The sequence below is a fragment of the Rutidosis leptorrhynchoides genome, chromosome 1 (genome assembly GCF_046630445.1).
Source record: "Rutidosis leptorrhynchoides isolate AG116_Rl617_1_P2 chromosome 1, CSIRO_AGI_Rlap_v1, whole genome shotgun sequence".
In the NCBI taxonomy this organism is placed as follows: Eukaryota; Viridiplantae; Streptophyta; class Magnoliopsida; order Asterales; family Asteraceae; genus Rutidosis; species Rutidosis leptorrhynchoides.
The window spans coordinates 242094988-242113580 of NC_092333.1; the positions used below are offsets into that span (position 1 = coordinate 242094988).

The 18593-nt window shown below is 36.1% G+C and overlaps 1 protein-coding gene across 1 annotated transcript; it reads right to left on the bottom strand.

Moving 5' to 3' along the window:
• Positions 1 to 390: 390 nt before the first annotated feature.
• Positions 391 to 15506, bottom strand: LOC139868852 (selenium-binding protein 1-like). Its single transcript, XM_071857195.1, has 7 exons — positions 15260 to 15506; positions 8432 to 8627; positions 4504 to 4731; positions 3160 to 3391; positions 1908 to 2015; positions 1536 to 1808; positions 391 to 801 (listed from the first exon to the last, which is right to left on the bottom strand). The coding sequence occupies exons 1-7, from the start codon at positions 15408 to 15410 to the stop codon at positions 520 to 522; spliced, it is 1470 nt and encodes a 489-aa protein (XP_071713296.1). The 5' UTR covers positions 15411 to 15506; the 3' UTR covers positions 391 to 519.
• Between the last annotated feature and the right edge of the window lie 3087 nt (positions 15507 to 18593).

An 18593-nucleotide genomic window follows, 5' to 3' on the forward strand; every position in this document is an offset into this window, starting at 1 on the left:
TAACTTCACGATTTCTCGAGCAGATTCAGTAGACAAAGAAAGATGCATTATAACTTTGTTTTATCAATAAAAAATGTGATCTCCTTACAAGTTTAAAGATGTAGGTACTAATACCGTTAGCCATGGTTTTAAGTTGAGATGTTCAAACTCATGACATTTTTAATCCTTACCTTCAGCCATGGTTTTAAGTTGAGATACTTAAACTCTTGTGACATTTTTAATACTTTAAAAGTCATATCATAACGTTGTTCTATCAATAAACATGATCTTAAAAGTCTAAAGTTGTCGGGTACTAATACCTTCAACCATAGTTTTAAGTTGAGATATTAAAATCATCTGACATATATATAGTCCATAATTTTAACTGCATAATAATCATCATCACTCACAAAACCAAAAGAAAAACTTTATTTCAAATACGAGTACATAATCCACAGGTCTATAATTGTATCTTACATCTTATATAATTCAAGTAACACTAAAAACATTATTCTTTGTTCAGGTAACCGGATTTATGTTTTATATCCAAATATCAGAGGTGCAATCACCACCTGGATATCTCATTTCATGAGCCAAACAAGGGCCATCAGGTTCAGCTCCAAAGTCAACATAGAAATTTGGGTTAATAGCAAGTCCACCTTTTTCAGTGTTGACATCAATTTGTAACATGTGAGATCCTTTCTCCACAACTTCTGGATAGAACTGTTTGTCCCATTTGCTGAATAACGAGTTCGTTACGTAAAGACGCTTCCCGTCTAAACTCAGTTGAATCATTTGTGGTCCTCCTAGCAATCGATGTCCCTAAATTAAACAATCGTACAGAGTTTAAATACCGTACAAGTTTTCTTTCAATGGAAATTATACGAGTTGTATAAAATGCGACTATCTAGGTGTTTGGATGCATGTGTATTTAAAGCCCCTACACTCTTATCTAATATTGAGTAATTAGCGAAATGGAATAAAAGGTCTTTCAACATAAAGTGATAAACTTAAACTACTCTCCAACAAGTAGAGTGTATATATGTGACCCATGAAGGCTATAGCATATGCATACCTGGCAAACGGGTCGGGTCAAGACCCGAACGGTTTGGGTCAAAACCGGTCATGAGGATAATTTTTTTATGGGTCAAATAGGTCGGGTAATAATGGGTTGAGTCGGGTTGGATCGAGACCCGAATGATTTCGAGTCAAAACGGGTCGTGGGCAGAATGGGCCAGATTTTATTATGGGTAAAACGGGTCAGATCTAAATGAGTTGGGTTTGGTCAGGTCGGGTCGGGTCGGTACCCTTTCTCTAAGCTTCTTAAACTCTAATAAAAACCCGTTAAGACATGTTAAGGACCCGTTGGACCTTATATATATTTTTTAGGCTTCATATGGACTTATTTGGACCTTAATTTGGACCCATTTTTTATATTTTTTTGGACCCACTTGGTTAAATAACTAACCCAATGGACCCATTTTTCAAGCTGTGGGTCTCAATTTCTGGGTATAAGCATATGTTTCTTTTAGCAAAAAAAAAATAACAAACCGTACCTTGACTTCTGGAACCTCAACCTGGTATGTTGAACCATCATCATTCTCAGCAATTACCGGGCTTCCTTTTTGAAAAATCCCACCGACCCATACTTGACCAACCAGAACAGGACTTTTTGGGTCCTCTATATTATACTGTCTAATATCTCCATGTAACCAGTTCACAAAGTAAAGAAACCGATCATCAAGTGAAATTAGGAAATCTGTAATAAGGCCGGGCATTTCTGGTAGAATCCAGTTTTGGACCTTCACTGGTTTCACTTCCATTGCCACCTGTGCATCCAAAGTTATACATTTTTTTTATAATTTTTTCTATCAAGATGAACGTTACGTTTATATGAATAGAGTAAATGAAAAAGAATAAATATGAACCTCATGGCTCCATGATCCATCTGAGGTCTTAAAAAAGCGCACCATGTTGCTACTTAACGCACAACCAACAAATCCTGTATCTTTAGTCGGGTCGTGCAAAAACCTTATCTGTAAAACAACATGGAATCATGAATATAATTATTGCATATACTCGGAATGAATCTTCGTAAGTTGTAAATAACTATAAATATAGATATAAATATCGTTAAAAAGAAAGTTTTTTTCGCTGTAGTCTACCTAGCACAACAACAACAACAAAACCCAATACCACATAAGTGGTGTATGGGGGAGGTGAGATGTAGACAATCCTTCCCCTATCCAAGAATAAAGACAAGTCATTTCTCCACCCAAAGTGGAAACACTCTCAAACGTAGAGAAAGTCATCCCTCTCTCTATTCGACGGATCTCTATTCGACGGATAGAGAGATTGCTTCCGAGTGGACCTCCGGCCAATAAGTAGGAAAAAATTTTAAAAAAATTAAATTAAAAATAAAATTGAGACGCAATGAAAATGGTAAAATTAAATTTTCATGGGTTTTAAATCCTGCCTGAAATTTAATTTAGGCTCTAAGAGTCTACCTAGCATAGGTACTAAATTTGAACCATTTACCTACTAATAAAAATAATTATACAAAAAAATATATATCTGTTGTATTCAAAATTAGCACTTTGATCATTGAGGAAATTTAGGCACCTATGTTTTGGTGCAGCCAACTGTAAGTGAGGGGCAAGTGTTTATGCTTTATATGCAAGAAGGTTCTAACGATAAAAAATGTACTCCCTCCGTCCCAATTTAATTATCCCAGACAAAGAACACACAGTTTAAGGAAATGTCATAAAAGTACTGTACTTCTGTTTACTGTCCAGTTTTACCCTTACTTCTTCTTTCTCTTTTAATCTTATCCACATACATTAAGGGCATAATAGAACTTAATCCTCTTATTCTTTTTTATTTATGGAAGTGGACAATTAATTTGGGACATCCCAAATGGAATACTGGACAATAAATTAGGGACGGAGGGAGTATTATTTTAAAATGTATGCCTTGGGTCATTCTACATCAAATCCGACCAAACTGTTCAAAATTTTCAAATTCTACTGTAGATAATTGATAACAGTCATTATTAGTATCGATGTACCCAGGCAGTGAATATGATCGTTGTGATTCTTACTCACATACAAACACTCCCTATATGTATTATTTATGTATATGTATATAAATATTAGAAAATTGAAATTTTCTAGCACTCACCTCTAATGGCAGGAGTCCATTTGAGCCCAAATCAATTGTTTGTTTCAATTCACCTTCGGGCCAATTATAGACATGCAAATGACGTCCATATAAACCGTCTGAAACATGCTGAAGGTTGAAACCTTGTGTAAAAGCAGCAGGGGCTCCCCATGATGTGCTAATCATGGTCTTGTGTCGCGGTTGGTACCAATAGTCATACCCAAACAATGGACTATGTCCAGGCTTCTCCCACCTACAATATAATTATATCTTGCACTTTAATTACGAATTTATGATGTATAATGTATAATAAAATAATTATGTATCAAAGTAAAATGTATTTATCTCCATTTAGCATCATGGCTGAGTGGTGTACTTGAGGCATGGTGTCCTTTTTTATTATACCTAGGTATACGACTCACTTACCGAGCCAACTAGTCCCAGGGTGACTACCCCACTTTGCAGGCAGCCCGGACTCGGAGTCATCGTGTATGAACGGGGAGGCAGGTATCATAGCTCACCAGTGTTGTAAAACTCCGCCAACTCGGCCGAGTTCTCGGGGAGTTCTCGGTGCCCAACTCGGTCAACGACTGAGTAACTTGGTCAACAACCGAGTTTCTCGGCCAACTCGAGGAGTTCTCGGTCTACTCGGAAAACTCGTTAACTCGATCAAAAACTTGAAAAATGGTCAAAAATTCGGCAACTCAGTCAAAAACTCGAAAACTCGGTAAAAAACTTGGGAAATAGGTCAAAGTCTATTAGAATTTAGAATTAGAATAAATATTAGAACATATTTATATTCAAAAATTAAAAAGTCAACGTAAGTCAATATCCGAGTTCTGCCGAGTTCCCCCAATTGCCGAGAACTCCCCAAAAATTTCTGACCGAGTTCTCCAACCTTGTAGCTCACACATTTGTGGAGGTCCGAAGTTCAAGTCTCAATGGAAACTATTTCTAGGTGTCAAAACTTTTTTCGTATTGAGAGTTTTACCAAGGCCGCGTCAAATGAATAGGTTGATTTGGTCTAATGGGTCAAATTGGTAAAAGAAAAACGGGCTAAAGGAATGATTCAAATGGTCTAGATATCGCCAACAATATACTTCTAGTGTACAATACTTCCTAAATAATTATTTATAAATCACATTGTTATTATTACTGAAACAATACAATACTTCTAACACATTTGACGTTCTACATATGTATAAAATAGTAAAGTTTTGGACGAATACTGATTCGGACTAACAGAACAATACCAAAACATTACTCGTTTTGACCCGTTACAAAAACCTGTCTGACCCACCCATTTTCCACAGCTAGTCCTATATCTATATATTCAGAGTTAAATAGGATCAGAACGTAATTTACCTTCCTTTCACATTAAAATCTGAGTCAAGAAGTAGAAACCCATTTCCCTCGGCCTTTCCTTCTTTGTCTCCGAGGCAAGAAACCATTATTTCACCAGAAGCAAGACAATGAGCAGTGTGTGGATACGCCAGCCCGGTTTTGCTTGTGATGTCATTAGGCTCAACCGCCTTATAGAAGGTCGGAGCCCGTGGATCCTTTAGTGTGTCAATAGCATATATCCGACCCGACCTGTAAAATGAGTATTACCACTTAAAAGATCAGAATTAAATAAACAAACAATCCACCACCTAATGGTTGAGATAATTAGGTAACTTTATATTTACATCGATAATCTGTTTTCTTACTGCTTATTTTGACACAAACTAATTGGAATCATATGGTTTGGTTGATGTTCAACTTGGGGGTTACCGGTTCACGTGGCACACTAAGTCAGGGTCAAAGAAGAGCAAACTAGATCGGTTCTTAAGTGTCACCGAATTTGATAGGTCTTGGGCCAGGAAGTCTCCTTTATGTCCAAGTTAAAGACGATTAAAATTCGGTTGAAAGATTGGTCATCTAATTCTAGAAATGTTGATTTCAATCGTCAACAACAGATCATGATGAGATTATTAGAGATTGATGCAAGAATTGATCAAGGTTTGGCTTCGCAGCAGGAGATTGCCGAACACCTTAACTTTACAAATGAAGCTGACTATTTAAGTGTCTAGATGAGGCGGACTTATTCCAAAAGTCATGCATAAAGTGGATGAAGAATGGAGATGATAATTCAAAATTCTTTCATGCGACTCTTAAACACAAACGTAACTCTAATTCGATTCAAGGTATATACGTTAATGGTGCATGGTGTGATGATCTGGTGACAATTAAAAATCAGTTTGTGATGATCTGGTGACAATTAAAAATCAGTTCATGGAATATTTCAAAGAAAAGTTCAAAAAAGTTGAGAATGGAGCTTCTTTTTCGGACATATCCTTTCATAATACTCTTGATCAGTTTGATGTGGAGTTCCTGGAAGATGTTATTTCAGAAGTTGAAGTCAAGCAAGCTATTTGGGATTGTGGGAGTAATAAAGCTCCAGGCCCGGATGGTTTTACATTTTGTTTCATCAAACGGTATTGGGTACATTTTAAATCTCATATTTTGCATGATGTACAGAAAATTTTCGCGACTGCCAGGTTCCCCACGGGTGCGAATTCTTCATTTTTTCCGCTTATCCCAAAGGTGTCTAGCCAAACCGTTATTCCAGATTATAGTCCAATCTCGTTAGTGGGTTCATTTTATAAGATAATTCCTAAAATTCTCACTAATCGCCTCGCTCAAGTTATTGACAAGCTGATAAGTCTGGAGCAATCTGCATTCATCAAAGGAAGACAGATTTTGGATGGGCCTATTATTTTAAGTGAGACCATTTCGTGGATGAAAAAGAATAAGAAAAGGAGGATGCTTTTAAAACTCAATTTTGAGAAAGCTTATAATTCAGTCGACTGGCGTTATTTGGACCATTGTCTTAAATGCTTTGGGTTTAGAGATAAATGGCGAAAGTGGATAAAGGGTTGCTTATCCTCAGATCGAACATCCGTGTTAATTAATGGAAGTCCGACCTGTGAATTTTTGATTTAAAGAGGGCTAAGACAGGGGGATCCGCTTAGCCCTTTTCTTTTCATCATTGTTATGGAGGGATTACATAATATGTTGCAAAATGCTCAACGCTTTAATGTTATTAGAGGTGTTTCAATGGGTAACTCCAATACGTTGCTTTCGCATCTTATGTACGCAGACGATGTTATTCTTATACTGGAATGGAGCCGAGATCATTTGCACAATGTTATGCGACTTTTAAACGTGTTTTATTTGTCTTTGGGATTGCGTATTAATGTGGGTAAATCCCAATATTTGGTGTAGGCGTTTCGCAAAGTGAAGTGGATTCATTTGCTTTTGAATCGGGGTGTAAAGTTAGGAACTTTTCCTACTAAGTATCTCGGTTTAACGATAGGTGCAAATATGAATCATACCGCACATTGGAGTGATTTGATTGTAAAGTTTCAAAAGAGGCTCGCGACTTGGAAAGTGTCATTGTTATCGTTTGGTGCTCATTTAACTTTGATTAAATCCATTATGGGTTCGCTCGGTTTATATTATTTCTCCTTGTTCAAATGCCCGGAAAAAAATTTGAAGGTGTTGGAATCTATTCACGCTAATTTCTTTTGGGGTAGTGGTGCAAATTCTAAAAAGACGAGTTGGGTAAAATGGGAGAATGCTTTGGCTTCTTATGATAACGGCGGTCTCAATATCGGTAGTTTAAAGGCGTTTAACATGGCTTTAATTTTAAAATGGAAGTGGAGGTATCTTTCATCTCAAGATTCTTTGTGGTTAAATGTTGTGAAGGCGATCCATGGTACCGTTTTTGATGACATTTCTGTAACCGGTGTATGGAATAATATTGTGAAAGTATCTCATGTGATTGCCATCAAACATTTACTACCTTCTGATGCTTTTAAGAAGTTAGGAAATGGCAGATTGATAAAGTTTTGGCCTGACCTTTGGAGTGGTGATTCCCTTCTTCATGTAAGGTTCAACCGTCTCTTTAATTTGGATGGTGATCGGGAATGTGTAGTCGCTAACAAGTTTGTAAATGGTGAGTGGTGCTGGAATTGGTCGCGTACTAATATTGGAAGTCGGAACCAGGCGCAATTAGACTCTTTGTGGGAAATTATCGGGAGTTATGCTAGGTGTCCAGGAGGATTATTGGAAATGGACGTTGTCGGGTGATGGTGTATATACGGTTCGATCAGCAAGAACCCATCTTGATCGCTTACTGCTACCTTCTTTGCCTAATGCAACAGTTTGGAAGAAATTTTACCCGGGAAAGTTAACATTTTTTTTTTGGCGGTTTATTATTGACAGGCTCCCTCATAGACTTAATCTTACAAGAAGAGGCTTGGAGATCGAGTCAATTAACTGTGTTACCTGCAATCTTGGAGTTGAAAGCACACATCATTTATTTTTTACGTGTTTGGTGGCGTTAAACGGCTCTAATTATTGAGTCGACAGCAAGCGTCGATTTATTGGCGACTTGACTGACTCTTAAAGCCTAAAGTAAATTTCAGGCAGGATTTAAAACCCATGGAAATTTGATTTTACCATTTTCATGGCGTCTCAATTTTATTTTATTTTTTAAAAAAAAATTCTACTTATTGGCCGGAGGTCCACGCTGAAGCAATCTCTATATCCGTCGAAAAGAGAGAGGGATAATTTTCTCTACTTTTGAGATGAGATTGTTTTCACTTTGTGTGGAGAAATGACTTGTCTTTATTCTCGAATAGGGGAAAGATTGTCTACATCTCACCTCCCCCATACACCACTTATATGTTATTGGGTTTTGTTGTTGTTGTTATTGTTGTGTTCGGTGGCGTTCGATATTTGGAAAGCTATTTCTTCTTGGATTAACTTGCTGATTCCTGTTGTCTCATCATGGCAGGAGATTCTAAGTTGGATCGAAGGTGGTAATCATTCAATCATCGTGAAGAAAAAGTTGGTGTCTATCGTGGTTGCGACTCTATGGATGATTTTGCGGTTTACGAATTGTTTGTTATTTATTTATTTATTCTTTTTTTTCTCGTTGATTCCTTTAAGTTTTTTTCTTTTGTGTGGCTTAGATATAGGGACAATGGTAGTCTCTAATTGGAATGATTGGCTTTTATGTCCGTTATAATGCGCTTTTAGCTCCTCGCTAGAGAGCTGTTTGGTTTTAAAAAAAAAAATCAGCCGCTCCAAAAAAATCATATATCATATAATCAGGTTTAAAATGAACACTTCAAAGAGTTAAGAGTGTTTGGCTGTGCGCATTCAAAGTGATGCATCAGATTAAAATTAGTCTCTTGACTCTGAAAAGTCAACTGTTTTCGTGTTAAGGGTTAGAGGTACGTACACAAGAGCGGGTAGAACAAGGTAACGACGTGAAGTCGCTGAATCACCATAGCAAGAACTGCATGCATTCCAACCAGAATGATGCAACTCATCACCTACGTTGGGCATAGGCAGTCTATGAACAACCTGTGAGTAGGTTTTCGATGTAGGGTCCACATCTACCATTCCCAAGAAATCGGGCTTCTCTTTTCCTGTTCCTATATCATTTCAATAACAAAATAACAAATTAATATATGATTGTTCTTAATTTACACACAACCACTAGCTTAATGTTTTCGAGGAATTGCACTTTAACAACATATATTTTACATCGATCATTTTGTTTACACTAGAGTGCAGAGTAAAAATATTTTCAGGGTATACATTGTTTATTTTTTTTTGGGTAAAGGGTTACCCCGATGAACTTTTATTAAAGAATAATAAAAGATTATGTTACAAAAACAATGAAGCACAACTACTTTAGGAGAGCCCTAAAGCCAAGCACAACCAAGCCTATCAAGAGGCTGGACAACACAGCCAAAAAACATACAAAACATAAAAAACATAGCTGAGACATCACTCTAACTTCCATGCTATCTTGAACAACTTAATCTGGCTGGAGTCTTTGAAACGAACCGAGAGAAGTTTCAGCCGGACCGCCGAGTAAATGACTCCAAACAACTCCTTCGATGATCTTCTTTTTGGTTTGAATAACCTAGAGTTCCTTTCTTGCCAAATAAAGTAAACCGTAGCTGCAAAAATAAGCTTGGCCACCAGAGTATTCGCACTTTTCTTTGCTGAAAGCCCAACAATATCATTTGTAACTATTGACCATATATAGCTATTAAGCCCCTGGGCACACTGAGTCACAAAATCCCAAACACATCTCGAATAACGACATTCAAAAAAAAGGTGATCATGGGAGTCTTGACATTCCATACACAACGAACATCTTAGAACCTGACCTTGTCTAACTTCCCAATCCTTCAACTTATCTTGAGTTTTAAGCTTTTGTTTCATGAGGAGCCAAAGAATGAATGTGTGCCTGGGAATACAATTGGAATGCCATATGACCTCAAACCAAGGCACAATTGAACCAGAAGGCCTAATTGTCTCATAAGCAAGACTAACACAGAAATGTTGAAAGTCACCTTCCTTACCTTGCCACTTTATTTTATCCCTTGCATTTGTAAGTGCAGGAAGCTGGATTGAACCAAGCAAAGGGTACTTTGTCAGCCAATGGTTCGGCCAAAGCCATCTGTTCCCCTCGATTAAATCTGTCACACGAGCATAACGAGAAAATCCAGCTGCGTTAATGTCTCTCCAAGATATAAATTTAATTAAAGGACCAACATTATTCCATTTATCAAACCAAGCAAGAGCTGTTTCGCCATCTCCAATACTATAAACCATATGAGTATGAATAATCTCTCGACAATTTAAAATCCGTCTCCAACTCCAACTTGCGTCCGGTTTAATTGGAGCATCCCAAAAAGAGTAATTTTCAAGGTGATATGCGTGAACCCATTTAACCCACAAGGATTCTTTATGGGTAATAATACTCCATATATGAGTTGTAATGAGAGCGATATTCCAATATTTTAATCTTTTAATTCCAAGACCCCCTTCCTCCTTTGGCAAGCATAAATCATCCCATTTCACCTTGGCCTTCCCCCTTTTCATGTCGCCTTGACACCAAAGAAAACCGCGTAATAATTTCTCAATATCTTTGATGATTGCGTCCGGAAGCATGAAAACGGAAGCCCAGTATACCTGCATAGTCGTTAGGACTGAAAGGATGAGTTGCACTCTCCCAGCAAAGGAAAGAAATTTATTCTTCCAATCTTCAATTTTTCTCTTAACTCTCTCCACCAAAATTTTACAATCACGGTACATCAAACGGGATGAAACAAGCGGGACTCCCAAATATCGTACAGGAAGCTGACCCTCATCAAAAGGCAAAATATTCAGGATTTCCCCCTTTAGAGTTTGAGATACATTTGCAAAAAATGCGGTACTCTTAGAGAGACTTGGAGTTAATCCTGAACAAGCCTTAAACTCATCGATGGCATCTCGAATTACCTCAACTGAATGCTTGTCAGCAGCCGCAAAAAGAAATAGATCATCTGCAAAACAGAGGTTAATAATTTTAATTTTCTCACATTTAGGGTGGTATCGAAACTCATCCCCATTTGTAGCCTTTCTAATCATCATCAAAGATAAAACCTCCATAACCATCGTAAAAAGATAAGGGGATAACGGGTCTCCTTGGCGGAGACCTCGTTTACCCGGAAAGTAGCCATTTAGATGCCCGTTTATGCTGATAGAATATGATGCGGTTGAAACACATCGCATAATCCATTGAACCATCTTCATGGGGTAACCGAAACCAACCAGACACGCCTTCAAAAATTCCCAATCTACTGTGTCATATGCCTTTTGAATATCAACTTTAAATGCACATCTCGGAACACCACGGTTAAGGTGATAATTCTTCATAATTTCCTGAGTAAGAAGTATATTGTCTGATATCCTTCTCCCGGGCACAAATGCGGACTGATTATCACTAATGATTTCCTCCAAGCTCGTTTTAATTCTATTAGATATGACTTTACTGATACATTTGTATATAACGTTACAACAAGATATCGGACGATATTCGGTTACCTTCGTAGGGGTTTGTACCTTTGGAATTAAGCTAATAATGGTATGGTTTATCTCTTTCAAGAGTCTGCCATTTTTAAAGAAATCTTTCACAGCTTTAACAACGTCATTCCCTATGATATCCCACGCTTTTTTGAAAAAAGCCGAAGAATAACCGTCCGGACCTGGAGCTTTTAGCTCATTTATATCGAATAAAGCATGTTTTATCTCATCCGTGGATACAGGAACAACCATCCGAGCAGCATTTTGATTTCCGATTCTTTTTGTAAACAACGACGATGGGTCAGCAATGGGAATACAATTTGCACTTGTTCCCAGAAAATTTTTATAGTGTTGCACTAAGATATCACATACAGCATGCCCTTCAACTAAAGTCCCTTCTTGATTTTCAATCGCATGGATTTTGCTATGATGATTACGCCCCTTAACCACATTATGAAAATATCTCGAATTGCTATCTCCAACACGAAGCCATTCTACTTTCGATTTTTGCTTTAGAAAACACTCCTCCTCATACAACGCTTCATTGTATTTCTTAAGAGTTACACTTTCCTGATTTCGAGTATCCTTGCAGTCTGGATTTTTGTCTAGCATAACCTGCACCTCCTCAAGCTCACGCCTAAGATTAATCACATTTTCATGTAGATTCCCCTTACTCCACATTATCTTTCTCATTTGTTTCTTCAGGAGTCTAAGGCGTTTTGCCACCCTAAACATCATGTGGCCTTTGATTTCTACCTTCCACCCTTCTGCAACCATATCTTTAAACTTTTCATGCTCAGTAATATAGTTACTAAACTTGAAAGGCTTTGGTTTGTTCTCCCCATTCTGCGCAAATTTCAAAATGGCCGGGCAGTGGTCCGAGATACGGTAAGCTTGAAACAACACATATGCATCCCCGAAAGTAGATATAAACTCTTCATTAGCCATAACTCGATCTATTTTCTTCAACAATCCCACCTCTGCATTAGGTCTTTGGTTCCAAGTGTAACGAAACCCCGTGTGGTTAATATCTACCATCTGCACATTATCAACACATTCTTGGAATTCTCTCATTGCTATTGTAACTTTTGAACTACCCACCGACGAGTCTTCCAAACTCAAAGAAGCATTGAAATCACCCATCATAACCCAAGGATTTCCATTAATAAAACGATTATGCATTTCCAATTCCCTCCATAAGGGTCTACGCTTCACATATTGGTTAGCAGCATAAATAAATGAAATAAAGAAGCTTTGATCATCAGCTATCGACTTTACTTGACAGTGAATAGCTTGATCAGACACAGCAAGAATCATTAATTGAACTACATCCACGTCCCAACCAATAATAATACGTGTACCACGAACACATACGCTATTATTTGATGACCAGCTCCACCGTGGAAAAACCGAACTACATATTCTACTTAATTTATCAATAGCTACGTGTGACTCCAGAATGGCGCAAATACTAAGCTTGTTACTTGAAACTACATCTTGAACCTCACTTTGTTTAGGGAGGCGGTTCAACCCCCTTATATTCCATGAAGCGATGTTAACCATTTAAACCGTCTAAACCGGGAGTGCTTGCCCCCTCAGAATATTTTTTCGATTCCATAAACTTGGCCATTTCATCATTACCCGGCTCCACCTCGATAGGCTGCTCATCTTTGTCTGTTTGTGGCTTAATACCATTTCCCTCTTCATTGCAATTGATCAGAACATCAAATGGATTTTCCATATTCCCCATTCCTACACCACTTGTCGGTTTATTTGTGTCCACAACGGGTTTCGGCTTCGGCCTGTAAACAAACTTTGGCTTCACATTATTTAAAAAAATGCCAGCAACCCCCTTCTTTGCTACATTCTTATTTATAACTTGTTTAAATCCATCATTAGTAGTCACTACAGTATTCGCATCCACGGGTATCACTTTCGGACATTGAGCATCCCGATGGCCAAACACTTTACAACACGCGCATCTCGGCGGCTTCCACTCATATTCAATTTTAATCTCATCAATCGTCTTATTATTTGTCGCTAGACTAGGTGTGCCCACCTTCAAGGTCTCTTTTAAATCACTTTCGGATCCCACCTCAATCATAGCTCTTGCATAATTCGGTCTTCCCCATGACTCTACACACATGGTAGATGTGTACGAGTCAAGCATCATTGGCTTACCTATCTTTGAAGCAATCACGCTTAGCCCCACCTCAGTAAACGCAGCTAAGGGTATATCGTACAATTTTACCCAAACAGGGACTCTTGTAAGGTCCTCTTTAGACAATGATACTTCCGGTGACCAAGAATTAAGAATAATCGGGACATTACGTATCATCCATGGACCCCCTTCCATAACATCTATCATACCTTGTTCGGACTCAAATTTAAAGAAATAAAAGCCCTTTGCATTCATCATCACCTTTTCAATACCAAATCTCTTCCAGGTGTTCATGACATAGTACCTGACCACCGGAAATGGTAACCTTTGTCCCAAAAAATAGCCATACAAAGTGTGTCTATATCTATCAGATGCTTCACGAACAGATTCTATGGGTATAACCACATCCACATCATCTTGCCTTTCAGATTCAATGTAACGAAAGTTTACCTTCTTATTAACCTTAGTGGCACCAGTGGCATGTAAATAGGATTTTGCAGGAGGGCTAGCACTCTTCTCCATAGGCTTCTGTTGTTCAATCATTACAGGAGGTTTGTCCCTGTTTTTATCTTCTAATAGACTTGGGAACTCAGCTTCGTACTCCGACTGTTCACTACCATCCCTGCTTTCCTCCACCACCGTATGACTACTTATATTGTCGCAGTTATTATCACTTTTCTTTCCGTCATCCTCTTGTCCTTGTATGTTAAAATTACTCCTAACATATTCTTCAATTAAAACCGTATTATGGTTGACAGTATGAATCGCATCTTCATTCCGTGATTCAATCTCAGGAGATGAATCGCCAATTTCACTTTCTACATTCTCTTCATTCTCATCCACTCCCAATTTGCGATTACGTAAAACCCTAGACGTTGAAACCTGTTGTTTTTTCTTTTTTGGCATCCTGAAGCCTTAACAACGACCAGAAGAAAACGAATACCGGAATTAAAGTTGAATGATTGATTTGAAAATTTAGATCGGAAAAAATCGCCTCCGAGTTAACCGGACGGCTTACATTGTTTATTCAATGGGTGAGGATTGCTTGGATCACTATTAACTCATAACTATTTTTTAATATGCATTTAAAATAAAATATAATATATTATTAATTATTAATTATAATTATAATTATAATGAACATTTAATTTAAATTTAATTCTTGCAGCATACAAATATCTGAATATGACATTCACATAATTAAAATAATTTACTAATTTGACTACTCACATGGTCTAGATCTCAAGGGTTCTGAAAAATGAATATTAAAATGATCCTTCTTTGATTTACAAATTTTATTTTATAAATAAAAAATATTCGGGTTGGGGCAGGGTGGATAGCAACATGGAAGGTTAGTCATTATCCTTTTCTTTCCCATACTCTAAAAACCAACCCAAATAAAGGCTCTAATGAGTTATCTTCCTTTTCTATTTTATTTTATTTTCTAGTATTTATATTTATAGTTATTTATGATTTATCTTTAATAAAAGTTCTCTTGATAATGATGTTTTCAATTATTAATAATATTACTCCAAATAGTTATGTCAAATTATTATAAAAGCTAGCTAATAGCCATACTAATTAATAGCTTAATTTTGATTTAATGTCATGTCTAAATGGTAAATACCCTGATCAATGCTTAAATATAAAATTACCAACCTGTCAATATATCACTTTAAAATAAAGAAAAATACTCAAATACTACAACTTTTTTAAAAAATCCCTTTGTTCAAATTACATCTAGGGTAAAGATCCCAAATATTACTTAATAACATCAAATTCATCTAATCATATCATAATCATAATTTCATAATTAAACATCATAACATAACAAATTCATCTCAAAATAAGAAAGAATTATTCAATCGCTACAATCAAACACACACATAATTTCATATCACACATGCATATACGAATTCATCTAACCGGAAACAAACACAACTAGCTCTAATAGTACTTTCAAATACAACTGTCATCAACACAAAATAATCCAAAATCAACTTAATAATCAAATTAAGTAGATCGAAAATCCAATATATATACCTGTGTAGACGCAAGTGACATAAATGAGTGTTTCTTTAGGACCATTCATGGCATCAAGTGGAGTAGCATAACCAGGTCCATTTTTGCAGCAACTTTTGTTGTTTGCAACATCAATTGAAGCGTGATCCAACACAACAACCTCAGTAGCCATGTTTTTTGCTTTGTTCTTTGATCGATCAAGTGTGTCTAGTTTCAGTAGTGAAGAAATGATCAATTGTTTTATATTTTCAGAAAAAAACAGAGAGAGGTGGCAGATACAAATACGTAATTTCACGTGATTTATTTTGGATGTATCTGTACAATTATTTCATTACCAGTATGGGTTTCTAATTACCATTTAAGTCCTTTTACTTTCCTGAACTTTCATTTGTAGCCCTCTGACTTCCAAATCTTATGCAATCTTAGATAAGACTGTTGCGAAGGCTATCTAGTCTAGTCTAGTTATTAATAAAAACAATGTTAGTTTCATAAAATAAAATTAAAATATTATAAATATAACTGTATGTTACTCCGTATATATTAGGCTTTATAAACATATGAAGTGTACCACGAATTTTGATCTTTAGTTTTTTTTTATTTTCTTCATTATGATACACATGTTTATAAGAACAATATGGTGTAAAAAGCATGTGTGAACAAGGAAGCGACATAAAGGGGATCATGGGGCCGTGATTAGTGGTTGTTAGCTGAGTTAGCTTGTTACCAAGAGAAAAAGGTTTTATGTGCTATAATGAATTGTGTAGATGACTAAATGATCTATCTTATGAAATAATTCTTGTAAAATACTTGACTATATAATTATTTAATTATTATATTAGGTTATATTATTAAATTGTATTATATAATGTTATACGTACTATACTATTAATTGGCTGGTAACTAAGTCGTAATGCATTGTAACTTTGTAAGAAAATATTAAACTAGAAAATATCATATAAATGTAGTGTGCTGTGTGCAAAATTTTTACTATGCATTGTTGGTAAATTACGTTATGGGTCGTTAATCCATGAGTGAAAGTAAGAAAGTTAAACTTTTATTAATTTAAAAGTAACGGGGGTTTAACATGTAAAATTACGGAAGGCTTATGTTATACTCCGTATGTATCTGGCCGTATTTGTGGTAGAAGTGAAAACCAAGGTGCCATGTATACATCTGTGACGTTGACTTGGAGATTCAAATCGACGGCTGCGATTGAGACTTATTATTGACACGTGTCGCTATTGAATTAATACATTTATCTAGATAGATAGAAACAAGAGCCAAGAGATTCTGGTGAGCGGTGAAGATTCAAGTGATCCGTGTTAGAATATACGATATCAAAATGCTTTTAGAAACTCAACAATCCGAAAATGATTCATGTTTTATGAATAACAAAAATATTCTAACATATATTAATGGGTGTATAAATTTGCGTTTAAATATAGATTATGCGTTTTAAATAATTAGAATCAAATAATTAATGCAATAAAACGTGATTTTAATTAATAGTGTTTGAATTAGATTATATTGTTTGATATCGTAATAATCAGATAATCAATTTTTGAGTGTTTGAGAAAATCAAATTATTTGATTTTTTTTTTTTTTTTTGAAAGGCAATTTTATTATTATCACAAAAAAAAGATACAGCAACATGGGCAAAAGCAGCCTGTTTATCTACAATAGAATGGGCAAAAACAACCCATTTCACAACACAAATATAACTCGACAAACTAAACTACATTAGGACATTTTGTTACTAAGATAGAAACCAAATGACCCAGGAAAACTCAAACTAATAGAGAACCCGGATTATGTAACCAATCGTGCCAAACAATATGCTTCGACTTGCATCTTTTCCCTACCCATTCATAGCTCAAAATTTGGATTTCACTTAGAGCAACCAGCGGATTCCAACACTTTTTTTGAAAACCTTTTGGTTCCGATTCTTCCAAATGAGATACCCACACGTCCACTCCACCGCTTGCCATATCTGTAGAGACCCGTCCTAATCCATCCGGACGAAGTCCATATCGATTATAAACGATTCACAACAGTTGATTACATCGCGAGGTACTTGACCTCTATATGATACATTTTACGAATATTGCATTCGTTTTTGAAAAGACAATCTTTCATTGCATCGAAAGTTGACGGCATGCATACCATTTCGTAATATATCTAAATATAGTTGACTTAATAATAATCTTGATGAACTCAACGACTCGAATGCAACATCTTTTGAAATATGTCATGAATGACTCCAAGTAATATCTCTAAGATGAGCAAATGCACAGCGGAAGATTTCTTTCATACCTGAGAATAAACATGCTTTAAAGTGTCAACCAAAAAGTTGGTGAGTTCATTTGAAATGTCCCGTTCATATTGATTATAAACGTTCCATATTAATTGATTTCGTTGCGAGGTTTTGACCTCTATATGAGACGTTTTTCAAAGACTGCATTCATTTTTAAAACAACCATAACCTTTATTTTATCAATAAAGGTTTTAAAAACATTACGTAGATTATCAAATAATGATAATCTAAAATATACTGTTTACACACGACCATTACATAATGGTTTACAATAGAAATATATTACATCGACATATGTTTCTTGAATGCAGTTTTTACACAATATCATACAAACATGGACTCCAAATCTTGTCCTTATTTTAGTATGCAACAGCGGAAGCTCTTAGTATTCACCTGAGAATAAACATGCTTTAAACGTCAACAAAAATGTTGGTGAGTTATAGGTTTAACCTATATATATCAAATCGTAACAATAGATCACAAGATTTCATATTTCAATACACATCCCATACATAGAGATAAAAATCATTCATATGGTGAACACCTGGTAACCGACATTAACAAGATGCATATATAAGAATATCCCCATCATTTCGGGACACCCTTCGGATATGATATAAATTTCGAAGTACTAAAGCATCCGGTACTTTGGATGGAGTTTGTTAGGCCCAATAGATCTATCTTTAGGATTCGCGTCAATTAGGGTGTATGTTCCCTAATTCTTAGATTACCAGACTTAATAAAAAGGGGCATATTCGATTTCGATAATTCAACCATAGAATGTAGTTTCACGTACTTGTGTCTATTTTGTAAATCATTTATAAAACCTGCATGTATTCTCATCCCAAAAATATTAGATTTTAAAAGTGGGACTATAACTCACGTTCACAGATATTTCCTTCCTCGGAAATAAGACTTGGCCACGGATCGATTCACGAACCTATACAAATATGTACATATATATCAAAGTATGATCAAAATATAATTACAACCATTTTTATTATGTTTTAAAGATTTGAGTGTATTAAGTCAGCTGTCCTC